The 22133-nt window shown below is 42.4% G+C and overlaps 1 protein-coding gene across 6 annotated transcripts in view; it reads right to left on the reverse strand.

Moving 5' to 3' along the window:
* The window catches only part of LPP (LIM domain containing preferred translocation partner in lipoma), a 347896-nt gene that overhangs the window by 87234 nt on the left and 238529 nt on the right, over window positions 1–22133 (reverse strand). For all 6 annotated transcript variants that reach the window (XM_056565451.1, XM_056565455.1, XM_056565453.1 and 3 more), the window contains one exon: window positions 3534–3633. In XM_056565451.1, coding sequence (XP_056421426.1) covers window positions 3534–3633 — 100 coding nt within the window. The remainder of the gene's footprint in view (window positions 1–3533; window positions 3634–22133) is intronic.

Here is a 22133-nt window from a genome sequence, read left to right on the forward strand (position 1 = left end):
ACTTTTAATACATTTTTTTATCAATTTTTTTTTTTATTCTATAAAAAAGCAGCAATTTTTTTAACGTTCACTGTACAGGATAATTAACATATTTTAATAGTTTGGATGTTTACGCATCCGGCGATACCAAATATGTTTATTTTTCATTTTTTGTTACACTTTTTGAGGGTAAAAAGGACAATATACATTTTTATTGGGGGAGGGGATTTTTCACTTTTTTTTTTACTTTTTTTTTTTTACTTTTATCTTTACACTTATTATGTCCCCATAGGGGACTATCTATAGCGTCATTTCATTGCTAATGCTGTTCAGTGCTATGCATGGGGAATAGCACTGATCAGTATTATCATCTATCTTCCGCTCTGGTCTGCTCGATCTCATACCAGAGCAGAAGATGCCGGGAGAAGAACGGGGGCAGGTGAGGGGTACTCCGGTGAAAAACTTTTTTTTTTTTTTTTTCCTAAATCAACTGGTGCCAGAAAGTTAAACAGATTTGTAAATTACTTCTATTAAAAAATCTTAATCATTCTTGTACTTATTAGCTGCTTATTAGCTACAGTGGAAATTCTTTTCCGTTTGAAATACAGAGCTGTCTGCTGACATCATGAGCACAGTGCTGACATCTCTGTCCATTTTAGGAACTGTCCAGGGTAAAAGGAAATCCCCATAGCAAACATATGCTGTTCTGAACAGTTCATAAAATGGACAGAGATGTCAGCAGAGAGCACTGTGCTCGTGATGTCAGCAGACAGTTCTGTGTTTCAAAAAGAAAAGAATTTCCGCTGTAGTATTCAGCAGCTAATAAGTACTGGAAGGATTAAGATTTTTTAAATAGAAGTCATTTACAAATCTGTTTAACTTTCTGGCACCAGTTGATTTAAAAAATAAATAAATAAAGTTTTTCACCAGAGTAGCCCTTTAACCCCTTCAGGACCGGGTCAATTTTAGTCTTAACCCCTGCAGGTCGGGCCCGGCCTCTAACAAAGGCCGGGATCCGTGGTTAATAGCGCGTGGCACTGATCGCAGTGCCGTGCGCTATTAAACCTTTAGACGTGGCGTTCAAAGTTGAACGCAGCGTCTAAAGTGAAAGTAAAACATTGGCGGTTAGCTCAGGGGGCTGTTCGGGATCACCGTGGCGAAATCGCAGCATCCCGAACAGCTGTAGGACAGCAGGAGGGTCCCTTACCTGCCTCCTGGTGTCTGATCGCCGAATGACTGCTCAGTGCCTGAGATCCAGGCATGAGCAGTCAAGCGGCAGAATCATTGAACAATGGTTTCCTATGTAAAAGATGTAAAAGATCAGTGTGTGCAGTGTTATGTGTTATAGCCCCGATGGGAGCTATAACATTGCAAAAAAAAAAAGTGAAAAAAAAAGTTAAAGATCATTTAACCCCTTCCCTAATAAAAGTTTGAATCACCCCCTTTTCCCATTTAAAAAAAAAAAAAAAAAGTGTAAATTAAAATAAACATATGTGGTATCTTCACGTGCAGAAACGTCTGAATTATAAAAATATATCATTAATTAAACCGCACGGTCAATGCCGTACGCACAAAAAAAAATATTCAAAAGTCCAAAATAGCATATTTTTGGTCACTTTTTATATCAAGAAAAAAATAAAATAATAAAAAGCGATCAAAAAGTCCGATCAATACAGAAATGGTCCGCTAAAAACTTCAGATCACGGTGCAAAATATTAGTCCTCATGCCGCCCCATACGCGGAAAAGTAAAAAAAGTTATAGGGGTCAGAAAATGACAACTAAATAATAAATAAAATTTATACGATTAAAATTATGATTTTTTCCAGAAGTACGACAAAATCAAACCTACATAAGTAGGGTCTCATTTTAATCGCATGGACCTACAGAATAAAGATAAGGTGTCATTTTTACCGATAAACGGAAGCCCTCAAAATTTACAAAATGGCGTTTTTTTCTTCAATTGTGCAAAAAATAAGCCATCATATGGATTTTTAGGTGCAAAATTGAAAGAATTATGATTTTTTTAAAGGTAAGGAGGAAAAAATAAAAGTGCAAAAACTGAAAAATCCTGAGATAATGACCAAGGCCCATTTTTTTAAATCTGACCTGTCTCACTTCATGTTATAACTTCGGGACACTAACTCCTCAAAGTGATTCTGTGTCTACTGTTGGCATCATTTGTTAAAAGTTGTTTTACTATTTTAGGACATTATCAGATCAGATCTTTTTAGGGACTAGTTCCGTTCTGACGTGGATTTGAGGGTCCTGTATGTAAGAACCTCCTATAAATCACCCCATTATAAAAACTGCACCCCTCAACGTAATCAAAATATTTGGGAAGTTTATTAACCCTTTAGGGGTTTCTCAAAAATTAAAGCAAAGTGGAAGTAGAATTCAAAAATTTTATTTTTATTTTGCAAATATGCCATTTTGCTTAATTTTTTTCTGCGACACAGTGGGTGCCGACAGGAAAATACAACAATATTTATTCCTCTAATTCTGACATATTTAGACATATCCCATATGTGGCCCTTGTGCGCTACATGATTCACACACACAGGCCTCAGACCTGACTGAGCACCGTGTGGATTTTGGGTTTTCCTATTTTTTTTTATTAGTGTCACCCTATTTTAAGATCTGTAACATTTTATCACCAACGGAGCAGTGTGAGGGCTTATTTTTTTTTTGCAGGATAAGTAGTGGTTTTGAATTATACCATTTTGGGGTATATGTCTGACATTTTGATCCCCTTTTTTATTACATTTTTAGTGAGGCGGGATTACCAAAAAGCAGTAATTATGGCGAGATTATTATTATGTTTTTTTATGGTGTTCACCATGCAGTATCAGTGACATGGTAATTTTACTCTGCAGGTTGGTACAATTATGACAATACCTCATTTATGTACTTTATTTGATGGTTTATCATATTTACACTATAAAAACTATTTTTGATTAACAAAAAAGCATGTTAGTGAATCGCTCTTTTCTGACAAGTGTATTTTTTTAAATTATTATTTCGATAATGTTGTGCGATAGCAACATTTTTTCCGTGAGGAGTTGATGTTTTTAGTGGTACAATTTTGGGGTACACGTGACATTTTGAACAGTTTTTATTTTAGTTTTACAGAGGCGGCATTGATATGAAGCCAATAATTTGGCAAGGTTTTTAGTAATTTTTTTATGGCGTTCATCGTGCGGGTTGAATAATATGATAGTCTTATTCCTTGGGTTGTTGCAGACGCGGCAATACCAAATATGTGCATATAAATTTTTCGGGGAGGGAAAGGGAAATTGTGTATGTTTATTTACATTTATTATTTATTTAGTGTAATTTTTTTTTTTTTACTGTCCCACTAGGGGACTTGACACTAATAATACACTGCAGTACAGATCTGTACTGCAGCGTATTATCCCTATGAGTATAACACTGACAGTTGCGAGCATTCCTGGTTGCCATGGCTACCAATGAGACCCCGCGATCGTGTTATAACTAATTTTACTACCAAATCTATGGTTAAACAAAAAAGAAAATAGAAGTGGTCATATTTTACCAAAATACTCTTCGGAAGGAGGGTTGTCCATGTCATACAACATCTTCTTTGTGAGTCTATCCAGTTCATCCTCAGGCCGCAGAGCTGAAGGGTAGGATGCCTGCAAGAGGGAACATTTAGAAAAATGTAAACTTTGCTCACAATATAGTCCAAGGAGCATTGAAGAGTTGGGACTACCATTCATCAGTTACTGCATTTCAATCCACCTTCAAAAAACATAACAGATTTGCACTAGGCTTCGCACTGTGTATAAATGTTATATTTGTAGGCAACAAATATACTTACTGTATAATTCACTGTTACAGGCTCAGTGGGTTGCAGCTTATCTAATGTCTTAGGCCAAGAATAATGTTTGCTGAAGATATTATATAAGAATTATCTATACAATCGGAACTTTTTACTTTAGGTCTGAAGGAACCAATACATTTACACAAGTCAGAGTGGAAATTAGTTAGTTCCAATGGGCATTTAGGACATTCATTTATCTGATAAGTATGAAATCTGGCCAGTATATTGGTGGTAAGGTAGAATGGATGGAGGTTGTGTAGAGTGGTACAGATAAACAGATATACTATATAATGGGACATTTACCCAATTTGTTATCTGCTATAGGACCAATATTTACAATTAACCCCCATATGAGGGCAATGAAAAAGGATCCTCCAAGTATGCAGACCAGGCTTTCATCTCCCCGCTTGTATTCATAGCAGACTGTAAGGAATACTTGCTTCCTTTGTAATTAGATTCACAGAAAACATAGTAAGTGAGGCAAAAAGAACACAATGTTCAGAGCTGCCAGTCATGGTTAAATAATTAGTCACTATTACGTGGAGACGCTCATGATGCTCCATGAAAGGAATCGCTCAGTATTATACAAGCTGCACAGTTTATTAATCTGTACAATGCCAACATCCTGCTCCTAAAAGGCCTGCCCGCAATCTGGACTGATAATGTTCTATATGCAGTACCGAGCCCTCTCCTCTTGCAACTGTTACATAGGTGGGCGACTGTTTTCAGTAGACAATGGTCAATGTTACATCCTTTGTCTGACCAGAACATGCATCTCTAATGTGGCCTCACCAAGGCTGGCCAGACAAATTTAGTAATGTTGTTTTTCCCTTAATTTGCTTTTGGTGGAGGACACATTTTAAAAGCTAGTGGTTTTTCTACTGTAGTCTGTGAAAGAACTTCCTTCTAAACAAAGAACTGCGCTTGCTGCAGTAGTCTAAGGGTTTATTCACACTGAGGAAATTTAGCAAGGAACATTTCCCAGCTAAATTCCTCAGTGTATTTGCACCTTTCAAAATCGTATGGAATTGGTGCTTATGTCCGTGGCAATCTGCTGTGGACATAAGTGGCGTTGATGCCTGCGCTCTTCTTTCCTCAGAGCAGGGTGCAGGCTCTCACATCCTAGCAACATAACAGTAAATACTTGTGGATATTCATTATGCGGGCAGGCCAGAGCAAGGAATATGGAGGAGGCAGGGGAGCATCGTGAGCCGGCACCCCAACTCCATTCCGCATAGCTACACAATGCAACTACAAAAACAAGGACCTCTAATGCTGGCTATACGTCATTAAAGGGGTACTCCGGTGAAAATCTTTTTTCTTTTAAATCAACTGGTGGCAGAAAGTTAAATATATTTGTAAATTACTTCTATTAAGAAATCTTAATCCTTCCTGTTCTTATTAGCTGCTGAATACTACAGAGGAAATTCTTTTCTTTTTGGAATGCTCTCTGATGACATCACGACCACAGTTCTCTCTGCTGACGTTATTATAATAATAATAACACTTTATTTATTGTTGTCCTTAGTGGGATTTGAACCCAAGTCCCCAGCACTGCAAGGCAGCAGTGCTAACCACTGAGCCACCATGCTGCCCTTAGCATACATCTGCTATGCATGGTTCCTAAAATGGACAGAGATGTCAGCAGAGAGCACTGTGCTCGTGATGTCATCAGTGTTCCAAAAAGAAAGGAATTTCCTCTGTAGCATTCAGCAGCTAATAAGTACTGGAAGGATTAAGATTTTTTTAACAGAAGTAGTTTGCAAATATGTTTAACTTTCTGGCACCAGTTGATTTAAAAGAAAAAAGGTTTTCACCGGAGTACCCCTTTAAAACAAGTAAATGCCACCACATTTTAATGCTATTCCCCCGCACTAAAACCCAGTATATTAGGTTTAGTGTGGGTGAACAGCCTGTCAGTTTCCCCTTAAGTACACTCCTTGGAATGTCACAATTTTGTGGCCAAGTGGATTTATTATGTCGGTATGGGGACAGAAAAGTAGTGACTCTAGGTTTTGGCAGGATGATTATGTAAATGATACTATGGTACAGAAGCAATGATAATAGCTGCTGAAGTGAGTCACTGAATCGGTGTTTTACTACATCTACAGCAGTATTAATTTATCGATTCATATCCATTAAGATTATCAGCTTTTTATGTTGGTAACAGGCAAGATGAGGACTCGTTTTCAAGGATAAAATTCTCCATTTCCTAATATTAAGGATTTTTAGAGGAACTCACATTTAGACAATTATGTCTTTCTCTCATTCACTGGCACTTTGATTCCCAATCTAACAAAGTAGAACACACCTTTCCAATTAACAATAGAGATCCAAGAAAAAGGGGATTAGGAAAAACATTTTCAAAATACCCTATTCTTCTGTTTCCTGTAGCATACCAACCTGCAAGAATAGTGATTTGTATGAAAGGAAAGATAAGAAGTCACTATATTATTATTTGTATGCTTTGACAAAGTATTATGTGAACAGTGCATTTGGGCAACACTGATTTCAACCAGGGAGCATATCCAACTTGGTGGCCTGACAAAGGCTCAGTTAAATGAGCTGAAATGTTGCCTTCTGTGATGGATAAGGGTGAATAAAAAACACATTTTCCCACATATTTTGCAGTCCTGCGATAATCTCTCCATTTATATCTTGGTGCTCTGTACTTTTAAACTTTGCAACTGAGCACTGCATAAACAATTGCACTCTGAACGCAAGGACTATTCGATATATCCACCTACCTAATCTGGGCATGGATTAGATTGGGTTCACACCTGCATTGGCATCCCAGCTTGATTTCAGTTTCTCTCTCTTGTGTGCGCATAAGAGAATCGGAAATAAACTCATATGTTTAAATCAACATTGATTTCAATATGTATTAGTTCACATCAGTTTGCGTTTATTTTCAGTTTTTTTTTTTATAGACAAAAAAATTTGCCATGTATTTTAGGATATGTTCATGTAGATGGACGAATCCATTCAAATGGATGACAAATGCAGATTTGAACCTAGTCTAAGGCAGTTATCCAGCCTTTAAAAATTGAGGACCTATCCTTGGGACTGGCCATTGACATGAGATCAGTGGGGGTGGGGTGAAAGGACATTTTGGGGGAAGAGCCAGAAAAAAAACATACACAATACTAATCTCCCAGCTAATGTCATGTGATGTTTAAAGTTCCCCTAAATTCAGTGATTTTCAGGGTGATAATCACTATGGCTGTACATCCTATTGCCACTTTTTCAAAAATGACCAATATCAAAAACAAAAAACCATATGAGGACCAATATCCCGATCAGTAGATAAAAGCAACTTTGGCAGGTACTGTAACTATTCTTCGATGAAGTAGCATAACGTATGATGACCTGCTGAAGGAAATGGATCTGTTCAAGCAGGAATATTATCCCTTAAATAACAGGGGCACATTTCATAAGCCCCCACTAGCAACAAACTAACCAAAAGGTTACAGAAGAAATTAAAATGGTGTATGGGAAAATAAATAAATCTACAAAAATAAGATATTAATATTCCTACTATTGGCTAACAAGAGTGGAGATATAACCATTAAATCATTAGGTTGGTGTCTTGCGGGAACAGATGATATATTGCTCCAAATTTCAAGGACACCATAAATTCCATGTATGAAATTATCTGCCTCTTTGCAAATATAGACAGCAATTTCACCTTTCAATAGTCCTGTGAACACGCTTTTCACCCTGGCACGGTGCATCTCTTAGCACCTTGAAATAGGAAAGTGTGCAGTCTCTGCCTATTAAGAGTTCTCCTTCCGAAAAGCAGCGTAACAGATTGTCAATAAGCTGTTACTAGACGGAGGGAGTCTGGCACGACAGATGTCCTTAAGTGCCCTTTCATCCTTCCTCTTATCAGAGAATTAAACTTTACAGAAGAAGAGACAGACAGATCGAGCATTATCTAAATGACTGCTTTATATGTTTGAATCATATGAACCTCTACAGTGCCATTATTCCCAAAACATCAAAATCGCTGCTAAGCACTGCTTTAATACACAAGCTGCTCCACATATTTAGATCGGCACATAAGCTGTCCTTGTTTCAATAATGAGCACAATATTCATTTCTGTTATGCTTTACTGTAATTGTAAGATACAATACAAAATCTGAATAAACCAGATGTGCACCAAATACAGTGTTTACCTATATGATCATATATTGGTCTTCTACTAAAGTGTATAGTATTTAGTCTACTGGCCAATGTAGGGAATTCTGAAACAATGATGGGCTGACCAATCCACATTAAGGCAGCAATGGTGTGGCAAGGGCAGACACCTATTGATATCCTGGGACATTAGGTTTCCCACCAAAAGATTTCACTTAAAAAAAAGGCCAGTTGATGTCACACTTGATCCTTTAAGTCTTGGCAACAAATAAGTTATTGAACAAATAAGTTAACAAGTCTAAGTCCTTTAATGCTTTCTTTCCCTTGCATTAAGTTACTTTATCATAGAGGGCAAAGTGCAATGTAATATAATATTGTGTATCAGTCAATGTCTCTTATGGAGCTAACCATCTAAATTAACATTCTTAAACACAAAAGGCAATTTCCTAGGAAGCCGATTGCCCAATCTGTATGTTTTCATAGCGTGGGTGAATGCCCACAAAAACACAGGGGAACATATAAACTCCATGCAGATGTCCTTGTTTGGATAACTGCGGGTCCCAGTGCTGCAAGGCATTACTGTTAACTACTGAGACAATATATGTTGTTATACAGCAGGAAGTATGACATATGCATATGTTGCCAGTGAAAAGGCGTGATCAATGTTAGAGGATCCTTGGATAATAAAATGTTGACCAGGGGGTCCTGCCCGTTAAAAGGTTGTGGCACGGGTGAAAATGCAATCTGTCAACTACATCACATAACACAAGTTAAAACTGTTTCTTTTTAAATTAAAATTGGTACTCCGGTGGAAAACTTTTTTTTTTTTAATCAACTGGTGCCAGAAAGTTAAACAGATTTGTAAATTACTTCTATTAAAAAATCATAATCCTTCCAGTACTTATTAGCTGCTGAATACTACAGACCACAGTGCTCTCTGCTGACATCTCTGTCCATTTTAAGAACTGTCCAGAGTGGGAGAAAATCCCCATAGAAAACATATGCTGCTCTGGACAGTTCCTAAAATGGACAGAGATGTCAGCAGAGAGCACTGTGGTCATGATTCAGCAGAGAGCTCTGTGTTCCAAAAAGAAAATAATTTCCTCTGTAGTATTCCTCTGTAGTACTAGAAGGATTATGATTTATTAATAGAAGTAATTTACAAATCTGTAACTTTCTGGCACCAATTGATTAAAAAAAGAAAAAAATCCATATAGTACCCCTTTAACCCCTTATGGACGCAGCCCATTTTGACCTTAAGGACGCAGCAGTTTTTAGCAAATCTGAACATTGTCACTTTAAGCATTAATAACTCTGGGATGTTTTAACGTCTGAATTTGATTCTGAGACCGTTTTTTTGTGACATGTTCTACTTTATGTTAGTGGAAAATGTTTGTCGATTCTTGGTGAAAAAATCATAGATTTCATGAAAAATTAAAAAATTTAGCATTTTTCGAACTTTGAAGCTCTCAGCTTGTAAGGAAAGTGAACATTCCAAATACATGATATAATGATTCACATATACAATATGTCTAGTTTGTGTTTGCATGATAAAGTTGACACGTTTTTACTTTTTGAAGACATTATAGACCTTTTTAGTTTAGCAGCAATTTTCCAATTTTTCATTAAAATTTCAAAATCGGAATTTTTCAGGGACCAGTTCAGTTTCAAAGTGAATTTGAGGGTCTTTATGTTAGAAATACCCTATAATGGATCCCATTATGAAAGCTGCACCGCTTAAAGTATTCAAAATGAAATTCAGAAATGTTATTAACCCTTTAGGTGTTTCACAGGAATAGCAGCAAAGTGGAGGAGAAAATTCAAAATCAGCTGGCACACTTTTGGAAACTACACCCCTCAAGGAACGTAACAAGGGTTATAGTGAGCCTTAATACATCACAGGTGATTTACAAATTTTCGCTTAAGTTGGACGTGAGAATGAAAAATTTTATTTTTTTCACTAAAATGCTGGTGTTATCCCAAAATTTTCATTTTTACAAGGGATAATAGGAGAAAAAGCCCCCCAAAATTTGTAACAATTTCTTCTGAGTATGGAAATACCCTATATGTGGATGTAAAGTGCTCTGCGGGCGAACTACAATGCTCAGAAGAGAAGTAGCGCCACTGGGCTTTTGGAAAGGGAATTGGGTTGGAATAGAAGTCGGGGGCCTTGTGGGTTTACAAAGCCCCCATGCTACCAGAACAGCAGAACCCCCCCCCCCCCACGTGACCCCATTTTGTAAACTACACCCCTCACAGAATTTAATAAGGGGAGCAGTTAGCATTTACACCCCACTGGCATTTGACAGATTTTTTGAACAGTGGGCCGTGCAAATTAAAAATTACATTTTTCATTTTCACGGACCACTGTTCCAGAAATCTGTCAGACACCTGTGGGGTGTAAATGCTCACTGTACCCCTTATTATATTACATTAGGGGTGTAGTTTCCAAAATGGGGTCGTGTGTGTGTGTGTGTGTGTGTGGGGGGGGGGGGGGGGGTCCATTGTTCTGGCCCGCAAAGCACTTTACATCCACATATGGGGTATTTTCTTACTCAGAAGAAATGGTGTTACAAATTTTGGGGGGCTTTTTCTCCTATTATCCCATGTGAAAATAAAAACTTTGGGGTAATACCAGCATTTTAGTGGAAAAAAAAATCAGAGTTTTCATTTTCACGTCCAACTGTAACGAAAATTTGTCAAACACCTGTTGGACGTGAAAATTAAAAATCTGATTTTTTTTTCACTAAAATGCTGGTATAACCCCAAAGTTTTTATTTTCACAAGGGGTAATAGGAGAAAAAGTTAAGGCTTACTATACCCGTTCTTACATTCCGTGAGGGGTGAAGTTTCCAAAATGGGGTCACATGGGGGTGATTTTTTCTTTTGCGTTTATGTCAGAACCGCTGTAACTATCAGCCACCCCTGTGCAAATCCCCAATTTAGACCTCAAATGTACATAGTGCGCTCTCACTCCTGAGCCTTGTGCGTCCGCAGAGCATTTTACCTCCACATATGGGGTATTTTCGTACTCTGGAGAAATTAGCTACAAATTTTGGGGGTCTTTTTTTCCTTTTACCTCTTGCAAAAATGAAAAGTATGGGGCAACACCAGCATAGTAGACCCCAACTTTACCTTTTCATAAGGGGTAAAAGGAGAAAAAGCCCCCCATAATTTGCAGTTCAATTTCTCCCGAGTATGGAAAAACCCAATACGTGGCCCTAAACTGTTGCCTTGAAATACGACAGGGCTCCGAGAGAGAGCGCCATGCGCATTTGAGGCCTAAATTAGGGATTTGCATAGGGACAGACACAATAGTGTTACCCAAACAGGGTGCCTCCAGCTGTTGCAAAACTCCCAGCATGCCGGAACAGTCAATGGCTGTCCAGCAATACTGGGAGTTATGTTGCAACAGCTGGAGGCTCCGTTTTTGAAACACTGCCGTATAAGACGTTTTACATTTTTATAGGGGGGGTGGGGGCAGTGTAAGGGGGTGTATATGTAGTGTTTTACACTTTATTTTGTGCAGGTGTAGTGTTTTTAGGGTACATTCACATGGGCGGGTTCACATCGAGTTTCCCACTGGGAGTTTGAGCTGCGGCAGAAAATTTTCTGCAGCTCAAACTGAAAGGGAAACTGTCTGTAAACCTCCGCCCGTGTGAATGTACCCTGTACATTCACATGGGGGGGGCTAACCTTCAACTGTTGCAAAACTACAACTCCCAGCATGCACTGACAGACCGTGCATGCTGGGAGTTGTAATTATGCAACAGCTGGAGGCACACTGGTTGGGAAACACTAAGTTAGGTAACAGACTACCGCAGTGTTTCCGCACCAGTGTACCTCCAGCTGTTGCAAAACTACAACTTCCAGCATGCATGGTCTGTCTTCCTGGGAAGTGTAGTTTTGCAACAGCTGGAGGCACACAGGTTGGAAAACACTGAGTTAGGAAACAGACAGTGTTTCCCAACCAGTGTGCCTCCAGTTGTTGCAAAACTACAACTCCCAGCATGCCCGGAGAGCCGAAGGGCATGCTGGTAGTTGCAGTTTTGCAACATCTGACCCTTCAGATGTTGCCGAACTACAACTTCCAGCATGCCCAGGCAGCCTTTGGCTATCTGGGCATGCTGGGAGTTGTAGTTGTGAAACTATGCAGCAGTGAACATCACTTACCAGATTTTCACTGCTGCATTCTGCTGCTACTGGTCCTCCCCGCCGCAGGTTCCCCGCTGTCTGCCGCCGGTCCTCCGCTGTCTGCCGGTGTCCCCACTGATAACCGCCATCGCCAACTTTGCCCCGCTCTGCCCGGACTTCCAGAGCGGGCATCTCAACTTTGACCCCCCCCCCCCCCCGCGATCAGCCAATCGCAGGGAATAGCCATCTCGCTCCTATACTTTAGGATGATCGGAGCAGTCTCTGACAGCTCCAATCATCCCTATTTTCCAGGCTATCGGGTCACCAGAGAGAGAGGACAAGCAGGGCCCTGTGCACGGAGGACAAGCACTGTGCACTGAGGCTGTTACATGCCCCCAGATCACACAGCAGGATGATTGACAAGCCATCACCAACTTTGCTCCGCTCTGCCCGGACTTCCAGAGCGGGCATCTCAACTTTGACCCCCCCCCCCCCCCCCTGCGATTGGCCGATCGCCGATCAGCCAATCGCAGGGGATAGGAGGAGATGGCACCCCTGGGGACAAGCAGGGCCCTGTGCACGGGGGACAAGCAGGGCCCTGTGCACGGGGGACAAGCAGGGCCCTGTGCACGGGGGACAAGCAGGGCCCTGTGCACGGGGGACAAGCAGGGCCCTGTGCACGGGGGACAAGCAGGGCCCTGTGCACGGGGGACAAGCAGGGCCCTGTGCACGGAGGACAAGCAGGGCCCTGTGCACGGAGGACAAGCAGGGCCCTGTGCACGGAGGACAAGCAGGGCCCTGTGCACGGAGGACAAGCAGGGCCCTGTGCACGGAGGACAAGCAGGGCCCTGTGCACGGAGGACAAGCAGGGCCCTGTGCACGGAGGACAAGCAGGGCCCTGTGCACGGAGGACAAGCAGGGCCCTGTGCACGGAGGACAAGCAGGGCCCTGTGCACGGAGGACAAGCAGGGCCCTGTGCACGGAGGACAAGCAGGGCCCTGTGCACGGAGGACAAGCAGGGCCCTGTGCACGGAGGACAAGCAGGGCCCTGTGCACGGAGGACAAGCAGGGCCCTGTGCACGGAGGACAAGCACTGTGCACTGAGGCTGTTACATGCCCCCAGCTCACACAGCAGGATGATTGACAAGCCATCACCAACTTTGCTCCGCTCTGCCCGGACTTCCAGAGCGGGCATCTCAACTTTGACCCCCCCCCCCCCTGCGATTGGCCGATCGCCGATCAGCCAATCGCAGGGGATAGGAGGAGATGGCACCCCTGCCATCTCGCTCCTATACTTTAGGATGATCGGAGTAGTCTCGGAGGACAAGCAGGGCCCTGTGCACGGGGGACAAGCAGGGCCCTGTGCACGGGGGACAAGCAGGGCCCTGTGCACGGGGGACAAGCAGGGCCCTGTGCACGGGGGACAAGCAGGGCCCTGTGCACGGGGGACAAGCAGGGCCCTGTGCACGGGGGACAAGCAGGGCCCTGTGCACGGAGGACAAGCAGGGCCCTGTGCACGGAGGACAAGCAGGGCCCTGTGCACGGAGGACAAGCAGGGCCCTGTGCACGGAGGACAAGCAGGGCCCTGTGCACGGAGGACAAGCAGGGCCCTGTGCACGGAGGACAAGCAGGGCCCTGTGCACGGAGGACAAGCAGGGCCCTGTGCACTGAGGACAAGCAGGGCCCTGTGCACTGAGGACAAGCAGGGCCCTGTGCACGGAGGACAAGCAGGGCCCTGTGCACGGAGGACAAGCAGGGCCCTGTGCACGGAGGACAAGCAGGGCCCTGTGCACGGAGGACAAGCAGGGCCCTGTGCACGGAGGACAAGCAGGGCCCTGTGCACGGAGGACAAGCAGGGCCCTGTGCACGGAGGACAAGCAGGGCCCTGTGCACGGAGGACAAGCAGGGCCCTGTGCACGGAGGACAAGCAGGGCCCTGTGCACGGAGGACAAGCAGGGCCCTGTGCACGGAGGACAAGCAGGGCCCTGTGCACGGAGGACAAGCAGGGCCCTGTGCATGGAGGACAAGCAGGGCCCTGTGCACGGAGGACAAGCAGGGCCCTGTGCACGGTGGACAAGCAGGGCCCTGTGCACGGTGGACAAGCAGGGCCCTCTGCACGGAGGACAAGCAGGGCCCTGTGCACTGAGGCTGTTACATGCCCCCAGCTCACACAGCAGGATGATTGACAAGCCAGGAGCCTGCACAGAGCCCTGCATGTCCCCCCCCTCACGTCCTGCATTTGGACTCCTCATAGAGACACACAGACAACAGCTGCAGGGACAGCATTTTTCACCCAAAATATATAAAATATTTAATTAGGGTATGTTCACACTGAGGAATTGGAGAGGAATTTCCACGAGTAATTCTGTTCACTTATTCCTCTCCAATTCATTCAGCAGTGCCATGCCCCATAGTATTTAGTTAACTTTCCTCTCCTCAGTTCACACTGAGGAAATTCTGCTAGCGGAATTCTGTCACAGAATTCCGTTCCGCATGAAGAATGAACATGTTCTTTCTTTAGGGTATGTTCACACTACAGTGTGCGAACCAAATCTCCGCTCGCTGAATTCAGCGAGCGGAGATTCAGCCTGGCAGCCGGCGGTAGGACTGCGCGGCACTGAGTCGTCACCATTGACGGCTATGCAGTGCTCGCTGACTTCCGCGCAAAGAATGAACATGTTCATTCTCTGTGCGCAACAATTTCATGTCCGCTGCTGAAATTCCGCAGTGTGAACGGGTCTCGCGGAGACCCATTCACACTAATGCTAAGTTCACATCGCGGAATTCCGTAGTGTGAACATACCCTCATGCGGAATTCGGCTAGTAACTCTGTGCGGAATTCGTGCATTACTGTGTGTCCTATCCTCTTTCATTTCCGCAAGGAAATCAGAGCGGAATTCTGCGTGGAAAAAAACAGTGTTTTTGAGCGGATTTTTTAAGCAAACACTCCGCTCACACCTTAACCAGTGTCAACATACCCTTAATGTATATTACAAAAATACATATAATAGTGTTTTCTTCATTATAATCAAAAGTTTTTGTTAACAATAGGTACGCGTTAAAGCCCTTCAGTTTCATCTGTCAACTGCACATCAACCCCTATTACACCGCCCCCCCCAAACTCCACATATAGGCAGGGCGATGTTTGGCAGTATGGGATTATGCACTACTCTTGTTTGGCTTGTTTTTTGGGCCAACATTTTTTTTTTGACTCCCAAGATGTAGTTTTTGTGGCTAGTTTTTCTTTGGAAATTTTTTTTTTTTTGTACAAATCATGTGATTCTTTCATCATATGATTTCTATTGAAAAATTTAGGCAAAAATGACAATAAATAATACACATACATGGTCTTTTTCCTGGTGTTTTTCCTCTCATAGGGGTGTACGGTTATGTTCACAAGGCATCATTTCTATGCAAAACTCCACCAAAGAATTTTACCATAATTTATTGTCTATTGTTTGCAATGGGATTCCCCAGTCCCATTCAGACAGGGAATTTCTGCGGTGACCATTCAGCCGTGGAAATTCAATTTTTGGCATTCTGCAATAATATAAGACAAGCCTTATTTTGCAGAATTCTGCTACAGAATCCCATTGAAGTCAAAGGGGCTTGAATTTCGGAGGAATTTCCAACTGATCAGCAGCTATCATTTGGCCACAACTCTTTGCCCCCCCCCCCCCCAAAATGGCATGAAACAAGTATTCCATTTAAGGATTTTTTATATTTTCCTCTCTTTCTTAAACACCTGTCTCCAGCCTAAGACCCCTTTCACAGTGCCTTGGGGCCCGGCCGTGGGAAGGCCTCTGCAGAATAGCGGGAGAAAAATTACAGCATGTGCCGTCTTTTTCTCCCGCTATTCACAATAGTAAATGGGAGCCGCCGGAACACGTTGTTTGCTGTTGTTCCCCGTTAAGAGAACAGACGTTAAAGTCAGAAAAAAAAGGGACTTGGATGGCCATTCTCGACGGGGAGCAGTGTGAAAGTAGCCCAACAATGATTTTTAGGCCTGCATACACTATCCACTGAACTGAAGAACTACCATTTTCTCCTTCTTTGGTCGTTTGCTGGCCCTTTTACACAGGTCAATTACCGGGAATGAATGCTTTTATAGATGTTCATTCGGCTGACAATCTACATGTGTAAAAGGCATTTAAAAATAAAATATAATTCAACTATTTTACTCCATTATTGTGTCCTCTAATTGTGTATAATGAGATAATTTCCATAGAGGTGCATACCTTGGCTTATGAAAGCTCGGCTATGTTACATCGAAAATGTATATCTGGGAAACACTTTAATTTCATGTAACTGGTGAGAATGTGAAATAAAAGTACGAAGCCAATAATTACAGTTTGCATATGAAAGGAATAGAAATGATACATGTAATAATGCAATGTTACACAGCGGGGGCTATGGTGTTGAGGCAACATTACTACACAACATGAACAAACACCTCATGCCTTAACACAGCATGAAAGAAATATCATAATAAAAGCACTGTAATGTGTTTGTACTGTGTATTGATTCCAGCAGAGGAAAGAGCCATCAAAGCAGCAGCTGTGCCCCCTCCCACCGGAGAAATCAATAGCCATTGAATACTTGTATTATTGTCAATTGGAAGGTTTCTGGGGTGCAATTTCTTGTTTTCTAAGAACCAGACAAATTTCAGTGGCATAAGTATCTACTTGCAAAACATGTGTTGGTCCTCTTTGGTTAACAAAGATATCAAAAGCTGAGCAAATGTATCAGAATCTCTCACACAGAAGCATTAAAGGGGTACTCCGGAGGAAAACAAATGCTTTCAAATTAACTGGTGCCAGAAAGTTATACAGATTTGTAAATTACATTTATTTAAAAATCTTAATCCTTCCACTAATTATCAGCTGCAGTATGCTCCAGAGGAAGTTGTGCAGTTCTTTTCTGCCTGACCACAGTGCCCTCTGCTGACACCTCTGTCCGTGTCAGGAATCGTCTGGAGTAGGAACAAATCCCCTTAGCAAACCTATCCTGCTCTGGACAGTTCCTGACACAGACAGAGGTGTCAGCAGAGAGCAGTGTGGAGAGACTGAAAAGAACTATACAACTTTCTCTGTAGTATACAGCAGCTGATAAGTGCTGGAAGGATTGAGATTTTTAAATAGAAGTAATTTACAAATCTGTATAACTTTACGGCACCAGTGGATTTTAAAACATTTTTTCCCCCATCGAAGCACCCCTTTAAATGGGCCCTATAAAAATAAACTTTTTATATGTTGTGCATGTTGGCAAAACATTAACCATTCTAATATACTTAATAAAGCATGTTTATCTCTTTTTTATAAAAAAAAAAAATTAAAATAAAATCAAGGCTTATATATAAAAAAAAAAACAAAAAAAAAAAAAACACCACCACACGCTTAGGATGAAGGAAGTTCAATCTTGCGTGTCTTTTCCCCCATTGCATACACTTTAAAAGAATCTACACAATTTTAAAAGACACTAAAACCTACCAGAAAAACTGTGCAAAATACCCCCACCTTTCCCCTAAGTGTATTAGAAGGTAGCAAAGATCCTGACATCTTTGTTATTTTCTGTTTAACAAAATAATTCTTTCCATAGGATTGTAAAATTCAGGTCCATTGATGTATTAAAGGGGTAAACCGGCCCTAAAACACCTTATCCCCTATCCAAAGGGATCGGGGATAAGATGTCCGAGCGCGGGGGTCCCGCTTCTGGGGACCCCTGCAATCTTGCATTCAGCACCCACCTCGGGGAGCTGCACACCGCGCTGCCAGCTCAGAATCTGCCGTGTGACGACCACGGGGCTGGAGTATCGTGACATCAACACTTCGCCCCCATGTGACGTTACGCCCCGCCCCCAGCTATGCAAGTCTATGGGAGGGGGAGTGACTGATCTTTCCTGCTTGATATTTGCCAGTTTCTGATCTTCAGTCAGAACGGCTCCATCATCACATGCCATGTGTCTGATATTATACTGACACAAATACTAATGCACCAGGATACTCTCCTGTTCACAGAGAAACGTTCATGGGATGTGACGCTGATGTGACAGTAAGGCTGATGTGATCTGTCAGAAACACATTGTAAATGACTATAATTTATGAAGACAGCTTTATCACCAGAGCAGTACCCTGTCTGTCAGCTGTTACACGGGGGCGGATCCGTGATGTCATGATACTCCGGCCCCGTGGTAGTCACCCTGCAGATTCTGAGCTGGCAGCGTGGCGTGCAGCTCCCCGAGGTGGGTGCTGATTGCAAGATTGTGGGGGTCCCCAGCGCTCAGACATCTTATCCCCTAACCTTTGGATAGGGGAAAAGATGTCTTAGGGCCGGAGTACCCCTTTAAGGATCCTCAAGGTTCCTTTAGGTCTCAGTTTATTTATTTATTACAGGATGAGTTTTTCAGGCCAGTGTGTGGAAAACCTCACTAGAATTACTCTTTGGATTAGAAACTTCATACAATTCATTACTGTAAATGTCACTGTTCAAGAAAGAACATAACACTGACCATAACTTTAAAAAAAAAAATAATAATAATAATAATAATAATATATATATATACACACGACCAAAAAGTAAGAGTCCATTTTTCTTTTCTCTCTCCACACCAACGACCTATTACTTGTTGGAGGATAGTAAAAGGGGCTCAGTATTTAAAAAAATATTTTGCTAAAAATACTGACCAAAATACTGTGTGTGTGAACATAGTCTAAGGACAGTAATCCCCCACCTGTGGGCAAAACTACAACTTCCATCATGCCATGACAGTTTGCAGTTCTTGTGGGTCTTCAATCATGCCAAAGGCTGCCAAAACATGCTGGGGGTTGTAGTTTTGCAACAGATGAAGAACCACAGGTGGGGGAGCACTGCTTTAGAACATACTTATTGATAGCAACACTTATCGTTGACAGGGATTCCTGACAAAAGCTTTATGGGGTGGTATCATTAAGAAAAGCCCTGTCTGTATGCCCTATAAAGGGCAAAATGAATGGCATCATATTGTCTCTGATCATGTCATATGAGAAGGGCTTTGCTTCCCTTCAATACATATGATAAAGTTTATTCTGTTCCCAAGTATAAAGTTGGCGTTACGTATGTCACTTCCCTTATATCTGTGTTATCCCAGATTACGAGCCATGCAGAACCATGTAGTATACAGTTGTGTAACTAATTGGTATATTATATAAGAGGAGGCTGATCTTTCCTGCATGATATTTGCCAGTTTCTGATCTTCAGTCAGAACGGCTCCATCATCACATGCCATGTGTCTGATATTATACTGACACAAATACTAATGCACCAGGATACTCTCCTGTTCACAGAGAAACGTTCATGGGATGTGACGCTGATGTGACAGTAAGGCTGATGTGATCTGTCATAAACACATTGTAAATGACTATAATTTATGAAGACAGCTTTATCACCAGAGCAGTACCCTGTCTCAACTTCTCGTGCTGTATTGTTGATTTGTACATCATTGGAGTCCAGGAATTCTGGGGCATAACATTGGATTTTTTTGTATCCAGCAATAATCCAACATTTTATTATATTGTGTGTACTTACAGTAAAGAGACGTGCTTGCTTACCAGATTTAACCACAATTTAACTACTTTTCTATTATAATCAAGTGCAACCCTCTTCCTGAATATATACAGGGTATATGCCTTTATAACCCGTCTACACTGATGCAGTAATGTATATACATTCATGAAATAAGAAAATGTACACAGATTAGTCAGAACATTATGACTATCTGACTAATATCGTGTAGCTTCTCTTGCGCGGCCAAATCAGCTCTGACCTGTAGAGACATAGGCCGCCATTTATCATTGTAGGTGAAGCATTTTTCTACACCTTTTTTTGTGTGCTGGTAATGTGTAGGAGCACCACATTTATTAAATGGTTACAGAGCAACTGATACATTTTGTGCAGGTCACATTTTCTGAAATTTCTCTCTTCACATACACCAAAAAGCTAAGCTAAGTCTGGGCTGGTGTAGTTTGAGAGACTTTTTAGTGGCTTTGTGCCCTTTTTTGCACCTTTTCACAAAAAGGTGCAGTTCATAAAAACCCTTCCATATCATGTGTATTGCCAAAACTAGTGGATTGAACCTCAAAATCTGCAGAAATGTGTGTGAATCAAAAAGATGCAAAAAAAGGCGCAAATAAACCCTGCCTGCGCCTTTTTTGCGCCTTTTCTAGACACAAGAAACAGTCTAAAGACAAAGATAAATGTTGGCCATGGACTCCACAAGACCTCTGAAGATGATAACAGGGGATGTTTAAAGTTCTCGAGGAGCCTCTATGGATCACACTTGTTTTCCAGCACATCCCACAGATGCTTGACTGGACTGATGTGTGGGCAGTTTGAAGCCTATAACTTAGGGCCCATTCAGACTGTAGAAAAGCTACCCAGAAAAGTTCCAGGCAGACATGTGGGACAGACACCATCTCCATTAATGGCAATTAGGGATCGACCGATTATCGGTATGGCCGATATTATCTGCCGATAATCACGATTTTGGGCATTATCGGTATCGGCAATTACCTTGCCGATAAGCCGATAATGCCCCGACCCCCGCACCGCCCCCACCGCATCGCCCCCCCCCCACCGCACCACGTCGCACCCCCACCGTAGTGCTGGGCGGTATACCGGTATGGATTTTTGCCCATACCGCTATACCGGTCGGGCCCCTCCCCCACCCTCCGAGTCAATAAAAAAAATTAAACTTACCCGTAATGGGGGTGGTCCGGGCCATCCTTCCTTCCTGTAGTGTCCGGCGGCATTCCAGGTGGAGGGTGAACCGGTCCGGGCTGTCCTTCTCCGGGGGTCATCTTTTCCACTCCGGGCAGGCTCTGGCCTAGTACGCTGCATATACGCCGCTACGCCGTGACGTCAGGTGCGTCGCTGCGCACGGGCGTCACTGCGCAGCGGCGTCTATGCTGCGTTACTAGGCCGGAGCCTGCCCGGAGTGGAGAAGATGACCCCAGGAGAAGAAGGACAGCCCGGACAGGTTCACCCTTCACCCGGAATGCCGCCGGACACTACAGGAAGGAAGGATGGCGCGGACCACCCTGACAGGTAGGGGGAGAGAAACGGGTGGTGGTGGGTGGTGGCGGCGGCGGCCTATGGCACCGCAAAAGCCACTGCAGTGCATTGATTTAAAGCGCCCACTTTAAATCAATGATCTGCAGCGGTGTCGCGGGGGGATAAATATTGGAATATCGGTATAAGTTATCGGCTATCAGCCCTAACCTCCACCGATTATCGGTATCAGTATCGACCCTAAAAAAACGATATCGGTCGATCCCCAGTGGCAATGTATGTCCGAGTTTCTGTCACTGAAAAAATTATTCAAAGAAACTACTGAATGTTCAAATGGTCCAGCAGAAAACTGATGATATTAGAGACTGCAAGTGTCAGAAACAAATAAAATAATATAGTAAGAAACCATAAGGGATAATGAGGAGATACTAAAACATAACTTTTATAGGTGCTCATTTAAAGTATCCACAACACAATAATAATTAATATTCAAAGTTTAAAATAACCGACCAGAGTTGCCAGTCGCTAACTCTGGCCATACCCGAAATTGAAGTAGGGGGTCAAATATAAACCACACAACAATAATATAGTAAAGAGACGCAAGACGCTATGTCAGGAATATCAATGCATAAGATTTCAATACAATGCTGCATATGTTTTCTCAAGAGAAATAAATCACAGTGCTCAATATTGTTCTCAGTATAAAGTAGGTTTCGGTCACGTATCACCACAAATGCCTCAACTTCTCCCAAATTGTATGGTCCAGTAGAGGCGTAATACATATGCAGAAATTATAGCAAGTGCCTCAAAATGTCCCAGAATGTGCAGTTTCCTAGAGGCAAATACATGTGTAGGGGACAGAGACCCTTGAGGTTTATGTATTATATCAGGGTGTGGAAATTTAATTAAAAAAAACTACTTGTCCAAGGGACTAAAACAATGCAAAATCTACTTGACTGGACAATTTTCGCTTTTACAATCTCGTTTTTTCC

The sequence above is a fragment of the Hyla sarda genome, chromosome 3, assembly GCF_029499605.1.
Source record: "Hyla sarda isolate aHylSar1 chromosome 3, aHylSar1.hap1, whole genome shotgun sequence".
NCBI lineage: Eukaryota > Metazoa > Chordata > Amphibia > Anura > Hylidae > Hyla > Hyla sarda.